At 37.3% G+C, this 15,859-nt stretch overlaps 1 protein-coding gene across 1 annotated transcript in view; it reads right to left on the bottom strand.

The window, feature by feature from the left end:
- Positions 1 to 15,859, bottom strand: part of LOC113110283 (beta-adrenergic receptor kinase 2-like) — a 58,269-nt gene that overhangs the window by 15,854 nt on the left and 26,556 nt on the right. The window contains exons 3-12 of the mRNA XM_026274383.1: positions 7,635 to 7,708; positions 7,275 to 7,376; positions 5,816 to 5,890; positions 5,655 to 5,716; positions 5,493 to 5,544; positions 5,302 to 5,393; positions 5,115 to 5,214; positions 4,945 to 5,023; positions 3,021 to 3,151; positions 664 to 758 (exon numbers count right to left, since the gene is read on the bottom strand). Coding sequence (XP_026130168.1) covers positions 664 to 758; positions 3,021 to 3,151; positions 4,945 to 5,023; positions 5,115 to 5,214; positions 5,302 to 5,393; positions 5,493 to 5,544; positions 5,655 to 5,716; positions 5,816 to 5,890; positions 7,275 to 7,376; positions 7,635 to 7,708 — 862 coding nt within the window. The remainder of the gene's footprint in view (positions 1 to 663; positions 759 to 3,020; positions 3,152 to 4,944; positions 5,024 to 5,114; positions 5,215 to 5,301; positions 5,394 to 5,492; positions 5,545 to 5,654; positions 5,717 to 5,815; positions 5,891 to 7,274; positions 7,377 to 7,634; positions 7,709 to 15,859) is intronic.

The following is a 15,859-nucleotide window of genomic DNA, read 5'->3' as shown; positions in this document are numbered from 1 at the left end:
AGGAAAAACATTTCTGCTACATCTAATCAGCATATTAGAATTATTTCTGAAGGATGTGACACTTACAATTCAGTTTTTTCATCATAGGAATTAAGTATTTTTTAATACATATTAAATACTAGTTCATTTAAATTGTAAACAATATTTCGCAATATTAATGTTTTACTGTATATTTGATCAAATTAACTTCTGAATGGTAGTGTACACTGAGGTTATTAAAAAATACTTAATTGTCCCCTTCAAATGGGAAATGTTTCTAAAAAAATATATATATATAATTGAAAACTAGAGAGATTCATTACAACAATTCAGATGAAAGGACACTGAAAATACACCATAGCCAAAACAATGTATGTGAAAATCTGAGCGCAAACACTGTTTGGATGTATAATGTGACTGCTTATATGAAATTTGTTGGTAAAAGCATTTGTATACATGCACATAGAGAAAGCAGATTAGACTGTGGTATAAGATTCCATAACTGACTGCAAAAAAAAAAAACCCTGGTGCAATATGCTTGAGTATGAAACAACAAAGAGCTTGTGTATGCTCAAAGAAACATCGTCAGAGAACAGAGGCAACCACACCTTCCCCAAACAAGAGACACTTTTATTTTGCACTAATAAAAGATAAGGTTTTGAAGCCTTGTGAAGAGGAACTTACACGCTGGCGTGAGGCTTCTTTTTGGAGAAATCGCAGGCCAGGCCCAGGTCAGAAATGCGAACATGTCCATGTTCGTCTAAGAGGATATTTGCAGGCTGTGAGGAACAGAAAGTGATGTGGAGATTAAGACATCATCTAACAGTCAAAAAACATCCATTTAAGAGCCTGATAAAGAACAGACTGTCCTTTTGTAAGCAACATCTACAAAAACAGTGATTAAATGGAGTACATTTAATGTAGAAAAACAGCAAGTGTAAAACCTTTACGCAAAAAGCTAAAATTGACCAGGAAAAAAAATATTTGACACTTTACACAGAACATAAAAGCAGAAAGCATTTAAATCGCACAGCGTCACACAATAATAGCCAATGAGAATATTTTTGATACTCAATGTTCAGGGATTCTGACTCTCTATACAAAAATAAATAAAATAAATAAAAATATTATAAAAGAAATTATATACACGCACACACACACACATACACACAAACAGCAGTGGGGTCTGATGACAATCCGTTCAGTCTTTACTTGACACAGTGCAATGTGAGGGCTCGCGCTCTTCAGCAACTATCACAGAATATGAAAGCACTCTGCAATCTCTGATGTAATGAGCCTGGTTTCCTTTATATTAGTGCTGTTTGGACTACCGTGTTTTCCGGACTATAAGTCACACTTTTTTAGTCATAGTTTGGCTGGTGCTGCGACTTATAGTCAGGTCCGACTTATTTATCAAAATTAATTTGACATGAACCAAGAGAAATGAACCAAGAGAAAACAATATTGTCTCTAGCCGCGAGAGGGCGCTCTATGCTGCTCAGTGCTCCTGTAGTCTATTACTGAAAACACAGAGCGTGGCTGTAGACAAAAATGTTTTCTCTTGGTTCTTGGTTCTAAATAAATGTGACTTATAGTCCAGTGCGACTTGTATGTTTTTTTTCCTCATCATGACATATTTTTGGACTGATGTGACTTATACTCCGGTGCGACTTACAGTCCGAAAAATACGTTAATAGTTTTAACACATTCGCTTCCTGGATCATTGGACTGAAAACTTTCCTGGAGTTTAGCATCTTAAAATGATCTGATCGCAAGAAGAGAAGCAAAATTGGATTAAAGGGCTGGAATAGAAATAGTGCTTCAGTAATTTGTTATCTGTGTTTATTTTAACGCATTAAGGATTGCAAAATTAATGACATATGTTAACACATTAACAATGCCAGCCCTACAAGCAATGCAAAATCGCGTTCATTATCGCAGATGAATCGCTTCGATAATGAACAGGATATTGCGTAGCTTGTCAGCTAACTATGGTTCTGTCTGTTAAGTGCCGCTCCATTTGAAAGCAGGTGACGGCGATTTAGCGCTAATCCTGGAACTAGATTTACTGACTAAATGTGCATGATCATATCTTTAGATATATCGCCCAGCCCTACTGCCAGCAATAAAATATGAAACAATTCAAGCATAGATAAGGAAAATAGAACTAAATTACAAATACAAAGTTAATTAAACAATGTCTAACATTAGATTTTGAGCAATGAGATTTTCTATGAGCTTTAAACTACCAGTGCCTAAAAACACCTGTGTAAAGACTATTAAAAACCTTCTCTTTCAATGTTTCAGGTTTAAAAAAAAAAAAAATGGAGCAAACAAGATGAGGACCAAGTTAACTGACGAATTTCATTTCTGGATGAACTATCCCTTTAAGAGACATACTGCATTGAAAATCTTGCCATGTATTATGGCTCTCAGCAACGTTGCTCAGAGGGACAAGTTTTTCTTCTACACGCACAGCAGTGGTACTTTGGAAAAACAACAGGATCGTTCGTTCACCGAATGCACCCCACTCGCTTGTGCAGTGTCCCATTTCAGGAGCTTGCCAGGGAAGATCCTGCATATTCTCAGCAATCTGGCAGCGTGAAGCCCAAACATCTCACTTAAAATTGCATAATTCACAGTGATCGCATAGCTGCACTCCTGCTGCTTCCACATGGAGGGTTGATAAAGTACGTGATATTTGTGGTCATCTGAATGGAGGGCTACACTCTACGTGTGGGACTGTAGGTTAACCTCCACTCGCTCCATCATCTGACGTAGTTTTCCGTTTAAAGACAATAAACAGGCTGCCAAGACAGACGGCTCAGCCAAACTTAATAAAAAATAACCTCAGACGACAATGCAGAACAGATACAAGCTTACGTTACAAAATACACAAACTCAATGGAACATTTCATTTTCCCTTTTCAGCTGCAACAGGGAATCGCAAGCACAGATCAACAGGCTTTGCAGTGACAGAGAACGGTACAAACGATTCTTTCTCTGTGAAAAAGTAACAACTGGGATGGAGATGACCTTACCTTGAGGTCTCTGTAGACAACGAATCGATTGTGCATGTGTTCGAGGCCCAGTATGATCTCAGCTGCATAAAATCGCATATCTTTCTCGCTGAAGACGCCATGCTGAGACAGGTGATAGTGAAGGTCTCCACCTGCAAAACACAATTACAAACAATTACATACTGTTATAAATGTAAACGAGCTGTCAATAGAATATAATCACAATAAATCTCATGAATCGGTGATTTAGAAACCTTGTAACTTCATTACTATTTCGTTAACACTTTACAATAAGGATCATTAGTTAACATGAACTAAGAATGAACAACACTTTAAAAAATGTGTGACCCTTGAACACAAAACCTCCTTTTTTGTCTTTCTGTCTTAAGAATCAATTGTTCAAACTTGAGATTCATACATCATCTGAAATCTAAATAAATAAGCTTTCCATTGCTGTATGGTTTATTAGGTTCAGAAAATATTTGGCCGAGATACAACTACTTGAAAATCTGGAAAAAATCTAAACACTGAGAACTATGAACTAACGAACAATGAACAACTGTATTTGTTAATAATTAGATTGAACAATATATTTATTGCACTATTTATTATTGTTCAGTCATGTTATCTAATACATTAACTAATGCTAACAAATTACATTGTAAAGTGTTACCACTATTTCATTCACAGGTATGAGAATAAAAAAAAAAAAAAAAGTAAAATACAGAAAAAAAACCATGTAAAAAAATATATATAATAATTAAAAATAAAATTTCATACAATAAAGAAATGAAAGATACTGAAGAAATCCCTGAAATCCCCAGCGTTTATGTAGAGCACCCTGATGATTACATTCACATTTTGAATTTAAAGAAATTGCCAGCTTTTTTTTTTTTTTGAGCAATGACATTTATATTTAATTTTTCTAACGTATCTTCTCTAATTATGTTACAAATAATAGGTCAATTAAGGATTTTCTAGTCTACCCTGGAAGAGTAATTCAATGGAGAGACGTCACATGAACAGCCACTTCAACACTGGACATTTATTGGAAAATGTTTATAATAATGATATGTAGCAAGGCTTATTATTAATGGACTCATTAGTGTCCAAATGCTTTTGTAGAGCATGTTCCTCTGTTTCTGAAGACCTGTGTAAGTGATGCGACTTGTTTCACAAGCCCAGAAGGATGTTCAGAGAAGTGGCCCACACTGCAGCGCAGATATAGGAAGTGTGAGTGTCTGAAAAGGAAGCTCCGCCCCATATTAAAGCTGACATTAAGTTATATAGGAAGGCCAAAATTATAGCTCTAAATGGGCATCTACAATCTCACACTGGGAGGTGTTGACTTTCGATCTGTAAGATTTGAGGATGCTCATGATGTTCAGACTTCAGTTCATACACTTCATGGTATTTCACATATTCAGTTCAAACTTTCAGCACAAAAATATGCTCATGCATTTAAAGCAAAACCACTGAAATCTATGAGCTGGGAACCAGGGTTAATATTGTTAACTAAAACCATAAACATTTTCATTAAATGAAATAAATGTTAACTGAAATAGAATAATTTTGTTTAAAAACCCATTTTATTTCAGTAAGTTGCCAAGGCAATATTTCTCATTTTTATTTAAAGCTAAATAAACTAATAAATAATGATGAATACATACTAAAAATTATACTAAATCAACTATACTTAAAAAAACTTAAATAAATAACTAAAATTACAGCGAAAATCTACTTTAAAATATGAAAACAAATGAATATAGTATTTGAATGATATGACAAGAGTCCAATTTCTTTTTGTTCTTTTGGGTGGCAAAAAAGTATGTATTTGAGGTTTTAGCATTAGGCATTAAACAAAAATGCCTTATATTTTTGTAATGTGTAATCACGTTGTGTGAACAAGCCTATAGCAGGCCAAAGAGATAAAGGCTGCCTTTACCATTCATCAAGTCCAGGATGAAACACAGCTTATCAGGAGTGTGGAAGGCATACGTCATACACACTATGAAAGGACAGTCCTGCAGAGAGAGAGAGAGAGAGAGATAGACAGGGTCAAACTAATGTGAAAGGGAAGTTAGTGTGTGGTCTGAGTTTGTATGTGTCACTCACCCCGGTGCTAACCAACGACAGCATGATTCTCTCATTGAGCGCCAGCGTTTCTCCCTGCTTCATTTTGATTCGCTTTTTATCCAAACACTTCATGGCATACCTGAGACACACACCGTAAATGAGCAGATGCTTTTATGCAAACCCAAATTTGGCTTCTTTTTGGTTTGATTATTAAAACAGCACTTACATTTTCCCTGTGTCTGCTTTCCTGCATCCGTAAACCTCTCCGAACCCCCCTCTGCCGATGATCCGATGCACACTGAAGTCATTCATCGTCAACTATGTGCAAAATCAAGAGCAATATTAAAGAGAACAAGTTTATAAAAGAACAACAACTTAAAGGGAAATAAAAAGCACCAAATGTAAGAAAAAACCCACATGGATGTTGAGCTCTACATTCTTCCACTGGCAAAAACGTGTGAACTTGTCACTATAGAATGAAGCGAAAGGTTTTCAGATGTTAAATCATTCTCATGCAACAAAAAAAAGGGAAAGGTAAGTGTTTTTTTTCTTTTTTTTTGTTGTAGCCGTCTGTGTCACCTTTCAATGAACTTCTCAAAGATCTTTCCTCGAAGACTGTCACAGATCTCAACTATGTATGGCTGGAAAAAGCAAAGCAAACAAATGCATCAGGTTCTGTTGAGAAAACACTTTACTTCCTAAAAAATTGGTTCGATTTTATTTTGTGTTGGGGGACTTACCTGAAAGAGATTTGGAGGAACTTGTTTCTTTGCTAGGTGAGTCTGGACATGGTCTACTGCATTCTTAGAGAAGGGCTGTGAGAACGGAAGGTAGATTAAGTGACAGGTCAAAACACTAAAACAACAAGAACGGTTCCCCCTGAATAAACGTCAAGTTTGACATTAGCCTCCTAAGCATTCCCGGTTATCACAAAATAAAACACTGTGACATAATCGCACAGGCCTTGAGTGTCCTAAAGGCCATTGTGTTGGTTCATTCAGGCTTCCTGTTTCTGAAAAGCTATGTCTAGAGACTGACAGAGGCTAATGGGACTCTTGTTTTCTCAACAGAAACATCCGAATGGAGTCTCCGGATCTTCAATGGACAATAAGAACCATAGTCCCTCCAGCTAGCAGCATTATAGAACCCCATTCCCCATATCTTCCCCTTATATTTTTATATTACAAAAAATATATATTTAAAAAATTATTTTTAAATAGTATTAATTAAAAAATATCACTAGGCATCTTTTGTTTTAATACATATTTTCTTCTTTCTCACTGTCTGACTATTAAAGTATCTGGAAAAATCCATAATGAATTTATTTCCAAGATCTTTTATTAATAAAACTAATGCAAGTGATTTGGCAGGCTAACAACTAGGTTACAAAGAACCAACGGGAAAATAAACTAATTCAGTAATTTGTAGAAATTAATTCAGATATTCTGTAATATGGTTTCTTTTACAACTTGAATAGTGTGGCTCTTGTTCAGGGTCTTTCCCCTTAAAATTCTTAGAAGCCAAAGTTCTTCCATACGCTAGTTAGAGTTCTGCCTTTTGCATTCCATAAACATCACCTTAATTAATTAACATTAAGAAATAGAAAATCGATTTTTGACATTTGTGAATGGATTCAGAATCGTCCACATCCACATGGTGATGCATCTAAGAATCACATTTTCCCCCACCCCTTCGTGTGTGTGTGTGTGTGTGTGTGTGTATGTGTATATATATATATATATATATATATATATATATAGAGAGAGAGAGAGAGAGAGAGAGAGAGAGAGAGAGAGAGAGAGAGAGAGAGAGAGAGAGAGAGAATGTAAATAAATACAAATATAAAAATCTATATATATAAATGTATAATATATAAATAAAATTGTTTACCAACAAATAATATCATAAATATTATTTTTTTATATACGGATATTACAATACTATTTATTCTGATTGTATTATTATATTTGTCTTTTATTTTTGCAAGGTCATTTATTGATCCAATTTAAATGGTTAATACACAAAAATAGAAAAACAAGAAAAGATCTCAATAGCATGCTGTTAGTGACACGTTTTAATAGTTGTTGAATGCAGAATCAGCAAAGACAATCTTTAGGATTGCTTAATAATGCAGCTCTTTTCTGTATGCATGTGAAATGACTGCTAGTGATAATTTTATTCTGCCAAATGTTTTCTTACATGTGAACATGACAGAAGCTCCTTCATAATGTACACGTCATAAATCTGTCGACTGCGAGTTAGCCTCTCTTCTTCTGAATCCAACTTCTCATACTCTTTAATCTGAAGAGGACAAAACAAGATTATGAACATCTCAGACACAACCCCACACTCTTTAATAGGACACATGGTGTTGTTTAGGTCAACAAAAAGGGAACAAAACTTCACAACTGAGTGATCTCATTTCAGTTCACTACCAGAATGAGGACAGGTCAGGTCAGACACACAACTTGAAAACTATTCAGCACAAAACCCACACAAATGCCACAAAGACTGTCGTGTAAGCAATGAAAGGAATATATAGATTTAAACCAATTTTACCTCCTCATAAAACTTTAGCTGCGGAAGGGCCTCGTCGATCTCGTTCATACAGAAATCCTTGAACAAGAGGAAACCTGGACAACAGAGGGAGGAAAGAACAGTTAGATAAGGTACGAAACAGAACAACTTGACCTTTTTAGCATGCACAATACAAGAAAAATGTATTGTATATATATATATAAACAGAAAAACAGCAGCTATATTGATGCCTGTCATAGTTATCTTTATGCAAATGTTAACAAAAGTATAACCAGAGCAAAAAAAAAAAAAAGAGAGAGACTGCTCAGACAGCAGCTGTACCACCATGAACAAATATAATATGATTTGCTTTGCAGAGAGAAGCTGTTCTAAAAAAGCAGCATTTTCATAATCAAATCAATATCAAGTGGTGAAGTAAATACAAGAAAGACCACAAGCAATATATTTATTTTATGAAAATTCAAATGTAAACATGCATTCATCCTTGTGAAGACACATTCCATGTTGACTTATTGTGAAAATAATGACATAATAAAAAGGGTTTTATGTAAAAATATTTAACTTTATCCTCTTTTGGATGAAATATGACACAAACCTGCATCTGTGAGAGATAACAACCTAACCAGTGGACCACGGATTAGTTACCGTTGAGAAGATTATCCTTAAATCACAGCACAGACACCACTCTCCTATTTCAGAAAATCCTCTATCAGACAGCCACCTTGATCTTTCATTACTCTAGATCCCACCAGCTACAGCACTTCCTTTCTCATCTTCAATTTGTTTGCTTTTTGACAAAGCGCAGAGTGAGAAAATCAGCACAGACAGCAAAGTTGAGACTGTTCCCATAGCAACAATAATGGGCCACCATCATGAGCAGAAGGGACAGACCTCGGCTGCACATCTTGGCACTTGATCGGGCGGACGCACGGACAAACAGAGAGCAAAAGTCACTGGATGAAATGCAATTCAAGGGTGTCAAGGAGAGATATGGTCTCCACAAGTGATGTAAATGGAGCTGATTAAAGGATGAAGGGAGGAAGAAAAGCTGTTCTAGTAGCTTGGTGTGACTATTCCAGCAAGTGGGGCTGCTTCTGATTCCTGCAGCATTAGTGCGAGCTGATTACTGCTGTTAAAATAGGAGGGTAATGCTGGCGTTAATTGGATCACAACGGAATTATCTTTGGGAGATTAAAAGCAAAAAAATAAACACCACAAACATGGTGCTGCAGGGCAGTTACAACAAATTCTACACCTATTCTTTTTAAATAAAGTATTAAAGTTATATTGATTAATTCTTTTCAAGAAGGGGGACCGGAGAGTGTGTTCCAACTATAGGGGGATCACACTTCTCAGCCTCCCTGGGAAAGTCTATGCCAGGGTACTGGAGAGGAGAATTCGGCCGATAGTGGAACCTCGGATCCAGGAGGAACAGTGTGGTTTTCGTCCCGGTCGTGGAACACTGGACCAGCTCTATACCCTTTCCAGGGTGCTGGAGGGTTCATGGGAGTTTGCCCAACCAGTCCACATGTGTTTTGTGGACTTGGAGAAGGCATTCGACCGTGTTCCTCGCGACATCCTGTGGAGGGTGCTCCGGGAGTATGGGGTCGGCGGCTCCCTACTTAGGGCTGTTCGGTCCCTGTACGACCGGAGCAAGAGCTTGGTTCGCATTGCCGGCAGTAAGTCAGACCTGTTCCCGGTGCATGTTGGACTCCGGCAGGGCTGCCCTTTGTCACCGGTTCTGTTCATAATTTTTATGGACAGAATTTCTAGGCGCAGCCAAGGGCCGGAGAGTGTCCGGTTTGGGGACCATACGATTTCGTCGCTGCTTTTTGCGGATGATGTTGTCGTGTTGGCATCCTCAGACCAGGACCTTCAGTGTGCATTGGGACGGTTTGCAGCCGAGTGTGAATCGGCCGGGATGAGAATCAGCACCTCCAAGTCCGAGGCCATGGTTCTCAGTCGGAAAAGGGTGGATTGCCCACTTCAGGTTGGTGGAGAGTTCCTGCCTCAAGTGGAGGAGTTCAGGTATCTTGGAGTCTTGTTCACGAGTGAGGGAAGGATGGAACGTGAGATTGACAGACGGATCGGTGCAGCTTCTGCAGTAATGCGGTCGCTGTACCGGTCTGTCGTGGTGAAGAAGGAGCTGAGCTGTAAGGCAAAGCTCTCGATTTACCGGTCAATCTACGTTCCTACTCTCACCTATGGTCATGAGCTGTGGGTCATGACCGAAAGGACAAGATCCCGGATACAGGCGGCCGAAATGAGCTTTCTCCGTCGGGTGGCTGGGCGCTCCCTTAGAGATAGGGTGAGAAGCTCGGTCACTCGGGAGGAGCTCAGAGTAGAGCCGTTGCTCCTCCACATCGAGAGGAGCCAGCTGAGGTGGCTCGGGCATCTATTTCGGATGCCTCCTGGACGCCTTCCCAGGGAGGTGTTCCAGGCACGTCTCACCGGGAGGAGGCCCCGGGGAAGACCTAGGACACGCTGGAGGGACTATGTCTCCCGGCTGGCCTGGGAACGCCTCGGGGTCCCCCCGGAAGAGCTGGAGGAAGTGGCTAGGGAGAGGGAAGTCTGGGCGTCTCTGCTTAGACTGTTGCCCCCGCGACCCGGCCCCGGATAAGCGGAAGATGATGGATGGATGGATTAATCGGGACGAATTTTGGCATTTTTAAAATTAAACTGCATTGGCCGATTGCACTGGAAATTAGGCCGATTTATAGGCAGGCACATCTGTGGGCAGCTAAGCACTGCAAAAGGGTGTTTTTTTTAGTGCCCGACCGACATGGGTTTTTTGGGGCAGATACCGATATAAGGAAGTAACAAAAGGCAGATATTGATATATCGGCCGATTTTCTTTGTGTATATTACAGTACAATACCAGTCAAATGTTGGGACACTTTCCCATTCATGTGTCCAAACATTTGACTGGTTATATATATAGTATAATACAGTATATACATAAACACATTTTTTGCAATGATCACTCAAATGTGGTGATCAAACACTTATAATGACGTGACGGAGATATGTAATGTAATTCAACTTAAATTAAATTCCATTCAGTTTTATTCTGTTGAAGTTTATTTCACTTCGGAAAATTCATTCACGGATTTGCAATACTGTCTTCACACACAGACATAAGTCTTGAGTGTGACACAATATAAGGGAGCACGGGCCACAAAGTAAAGGGTTAGTTTTAACATTTATTTTACCATAGTAAAATTTTAATTCTGGCTTTAGAAAAATTTTCATCTCGGTTTTTATTATTAATTTAAAAGAAAACAAATCTGCCATAATTTTCTCTGATCTGTTATTTATTATTAGTAACACTGTGTCACAATGTGCTATGATATGACATTAGCGATGTAATTTACAATATTTACTTTAATTTTAATGAGAAACAACTACAAACAGGTGAATAAAGACTGACGGTCAATGTTAAATGTTAAGAAAATATTATTTCAAGCTCGTTTATGTTGCCCGTCCAAAGCATGGTTGAAATATGTTCATTGTCAAACTCCAAAAAAAAATATTATTTTATTAACAGAATATTTTAGTTTGTCTTGTATATGTATTTTTTTCATTCGATCAGATAAGATTCTTCTCAGATGTTACAATGCACTCCACCTACGGGGCATGTTGTCACATTTAACTTTCATTTTTTGAGGGTAAAAGAAAAAATGTATACACCGTAATTGTGAAACAAAGCGACATGTTTGTACAAGTCAAGTGTAAAATTACTGTGGAAAAAAAATTCTGAACCCCATGTGGATTTGCACAAACTGAGAAAGTCAAAAAGTGTTACTCTGTGCCCCGCTCTCCCCTACCACTGTAAATAAATACATTATAAATCCACGTCTCGTGCACTTTAATTCTCTTTAAATGCAACGCATATGATCCCTTGGATCTGGAATCATGGTGGAATTTCATGTGGAGTCCACTTCGCAGGGCACTTACAGTCGAATAAGACAACGCTTGAATGCAGCTGCCTGAACAAGAGACCTCCTCACTGAAGTGAAAGTGTTGACTGATGACATTATCTCACGAACACAAGTAGCAAACAATAGAGGGCAATCTGCTGGACAAACCAAGTTATTACACCATTTCAAGATTTTAATCATCATTATATGTTATAATATATATAATAAAATTTAAATATAGGCATATCATCGCCATATTCGCCTATACAGATATATTGGTGAGAGGCTCATATTGGCCGATAATATCGGCAAAATGAAATATCGGTCGGGCTCTAGCTTTTATATGTATCTTTGAAAAGAACTGACAATCTTCAGAAAAGCTTTGATGTCATTTTTATTTTAAAAATTAAGTTTTAATATATTTACAGTAGGAAATTTACAAAAATATCTTCATGAAACATGATCTTTATATTCTAATATTTTTGGCATAAAATAAAAATCTATAATTTTGACCCATACAATGTAATTTTGGCTATTGCTAAAAATATACCCCAGCAATTTAAGACTGGTTTTGTGAATAAGGGTCACATATATTACATAAAATATAAAACCTTTTTGTGTAAAGATGCACCAATCAGCTGGCAATCAATCAAACACGTGATCAACAACCAACTTTTTGTTTTGCCCGACCTCTGCTCTGGGCTTGCACTCAAAAAGCATTTAAATAATTTCCCAAAATGTAAAGTGTGTGGATTATTTTTTAAATATACAATAATACACAGTAAGCAATGTCATCCTCTCCACAACCAACTGCAAACTTCAGATCTGAAAAAGCTACTTTATGCAATCCAGTCAACTCATAATGCATAAAGTCAAGTCTTATCCTGCGGTTTACTGATCGGCCGACATCTCGCCAAGGAGATATATCGGCATATATTTGGCATTATTCAAATATTGACACTAGCCGTTAAGTTTTCCTACTTGTTTGTTGTGTTCGAGGTGGGACTTTAATTTTGACGGCGCTGAGAAAGGCAGTGCCTGAGTGCACACAGTGATCACACACTCTCGTTTACTGTCGTTGTTAACGGTTCTGTCTAATACGAATAGAAGTCTAATAATCACATAGAACGGTTAAACAAAGATATTAATGTATACAAAAAGTATTATAACAATTGCTTTTATATTATTAACAATAGAAAGGCAAACATTATAATACTTTCTTGTTTGCCATCAGCATTAAGCAAATACACATTTATTTGATGTGTGCATTTTTATCCAGCATGATCACGTGTTCTCTGTGAGACGGTCGGCCCGTGTTAAATGAATGCTTTAAACTTTAAACGTGATTTCAAATTATGCAGCACTTTATGCATTTGCCCACTGTCATATGTCATTTGTGCTGAATGTAAAATGAATGTTACCTTGGCTTTATTTGGAAATATGATTCCCAATGCACACAAATTTCCCAGAATACTGAATGCCCTGTTGGTTACAGTGGTTACTTCCTTTTTAATTATATTTTTATTAAATATTTATTTATTTGTGAAAAATACTTTGCCATCTAAAGTATAAGTATGATTATTTTACACATTTATTTTTTAATCCATTGTCAAAAGATTTATAGTTTTTAAAATATGAATAATTTTATATACACACATCGGCTTTATATCAGCTATCGGACCCCCTGCTCTCCAAGATATCGGCAGTCAAAAAAATAAATAAAAATAAATATATATATTTATATCGGTCAATCACTACTGTGGTTTTCATAAATCTGTTGTATTAAGGAAGTAAAATGGGCTGTGCACAAATTTATAAGCATTTAGTTAAAAATAATACAACAAACAGCTAAAATTATATGAAGCTTCATAGACATTACGGTGACAATGATGTAGTAATCTATTGTGATTCTTCATTCTTACTCAGTCCCTTTTTCAGTGTCTGTCTATGGGATTTTTTGCCCATTTTTGCAAGTTTAAATCAGCTTGAAAAGTGCTCACACACCTCTCAACAAAAAGCCACACGATTTCATGTCTGTACCACAATCAGACCTCTGTAGTATAAGCAATAGTTGTAGCGATACTAATAAGTGCCTCTCAGAAACATTGTTTTCTCATCTCGGTATCTTCCCTGCAGTCCTCTTCCTCCTCTCTTTTATCTCTCGGACACTCATCTTTTGTCTTCCTCCCTTTCCTGCTGTCTGCAATGTGGAGTCAGAAGGTCTCATATAGACCATCCAGAAAGAAATAAACCCTGCAGCTGGTGACACAGACACAGATGTATGGAAACACATTCATGGATCACAGTGTAAACATACTGGTCAGATAGTGGTCATACAAATGAGCACAAAGACAAAAAAAGTCTTGTGGAAGGTATAAAGTGGTTTAAAAACTAACAGCACAGCTCTAAATGCTGAATCAGCCACATATAAACATCATGTTGACTGTACATAAACTGAAAGTGCAGACGAAATAGTCTGATTCAAGGTTTCCTCATGCTTATCTTCTGAGAAGAAATGATTAAGTGAGCAGGAGTGATAGAAATAAAAGAGGATGCCAACCTTTGGTGTGGTTTACGTCAGAGAGTTAATGGATTACCCTTAATCTCGCTTCGAATGCACAAAGCGATCTCTCACCTAGATTGCAGGATTCTCGCTCAAGCCCAAATACAGGTGGGGTTAGCCTGCTGACGGACAGCTCAGTGTGTGCTTCCTCTTGAAGCAGAGGAGATCTGGGAGGACTGTCATTGAATCACAAACTCATCAGTGCAATAATCAAGTAGAAATCCAATGACAGCCCCTCTGAATACAGCTGGGGAATAATTACATGTAGGCCTGGAATCTGCAATGTTTTTCCTCCACATTGTTGATTCAAAGGCAGCATTAAATCTAGGGTTGTTCATTTCAGTTATTTTTCCTCACCCACAACCGACGCTCGTTAACCGATTATTAACGGTTTACCAACAAGATTATTTTAAATTAGAACTTAATTAAATTATAAAGATTAAGTGTCTGTGATCCATTAAAAATACTAACATTCGTTTGCCGGTAATTAATTTTACATGCAAAAAAAGCAGCAAACAGAAGATGAGGATTCACATGGTCATCATATCACATCACCCACCTGCAGTGCTTCTGTGAGCAGAGAAAACATAGTAAAGCAAGGCTATATATATAGGCCTGCGAATCTCTGGGTAGACAGCGATTCGATTCAATTCAAAAAAAAAAAACGCGCCAGATGTCTGTTTGCTATAGCAACAAACGCTACTTTCACGCATCTGATTATCAGATAAACCTTGTGCTCTTATTTCAAGGTCGTTGTTAATGCTGTGGTTATTTTAACAGTTTCCTTCATACATTCAGTTCATCAGAGCATTATTAAAACACATTTCTCATTTGATGGAACTGTGCGTATGATTTAGACACTTATATTTCTGCTCCGTCCATGCAATAAATACACAGCTTTCGACTGCTCAGGTGACGGCGTCAGGTAAAATGCAGAGAGCCATTGAAAAAATACAGAAAAGTAAAACTACTTCACTTTAGTATTACTGGCCACGAGTCCTGAGAAGAGATCACACATCAGCTGCGTCAGAGACGAACGGAGCATGAGCACAATCCTGTGTCAGTCTCGGGAGGTAATGGTGGAGGGCATGAAGGAAAGATAAGAGGAACAATTCACGAACACTGTTCAGGGTCTCAATTAATTCGTACTTGTAGTCATTGAATGTGTATATATTTTGAAAGCATTGAATCGCTATAGAAATCGCAAATCGTTTGAATCTTAGCATTTAAATCAATTACGGTCCAAGATTGGCGAGTAATGATTCAAGATCAGAGCATATGCATCATCATATATATATATATATATATATATATATATATATATATATATATATATATATATATATATATATATATATATATATATATATATATTAGGGGTGTAACGGTTCACAAAATTCACGGTTCGGTTCGATACGATACACTGATGTCACGGTTCGGTTCGGTTCGATACGTTTTAGATACAGCAAAATGTAAAAACATCTCAACTTTTCAGAATGCCGCAAGCGCACCGCGGGTCATGTGACAAGAACCAACCAATCAGCTTCATCCTTTCCCGTAACAACGTTGAGAGCTCAGCCAAGATGAAGGATCAGCTGATCATAGTTGTATATGGATTGCAATTTTGAAATAAATTTAGTAGCAGAGCTACTGCAAGCGATTTTTAGAGCTGCAAATCCATTTATCCTTCGCTGAAATTTCCGCGTCTCATGGAGAGAGCACGTCATTGTTGCTTAGCAAAGACAGACGCCTCATGAGCGAGC

This window comes from Carassius auratus, chromosome 10 (assembly GCF_003368295.1).
Source record: "Carassius auratus strain Wakin chromosome 10, ASM336829v1, whole genome shotgun sequence".
Taxonomy (NCBI): Eukaryota; Metazoa; Chordata; class Actinopteri; order Cypriniformes; family Cyprinidae; genus Carassius; species Carassius auratus.
Note: the sequence above shows the minus strand (reverse complement) of the source record. Positions and strands in the feature narration are given on the sequence as shown.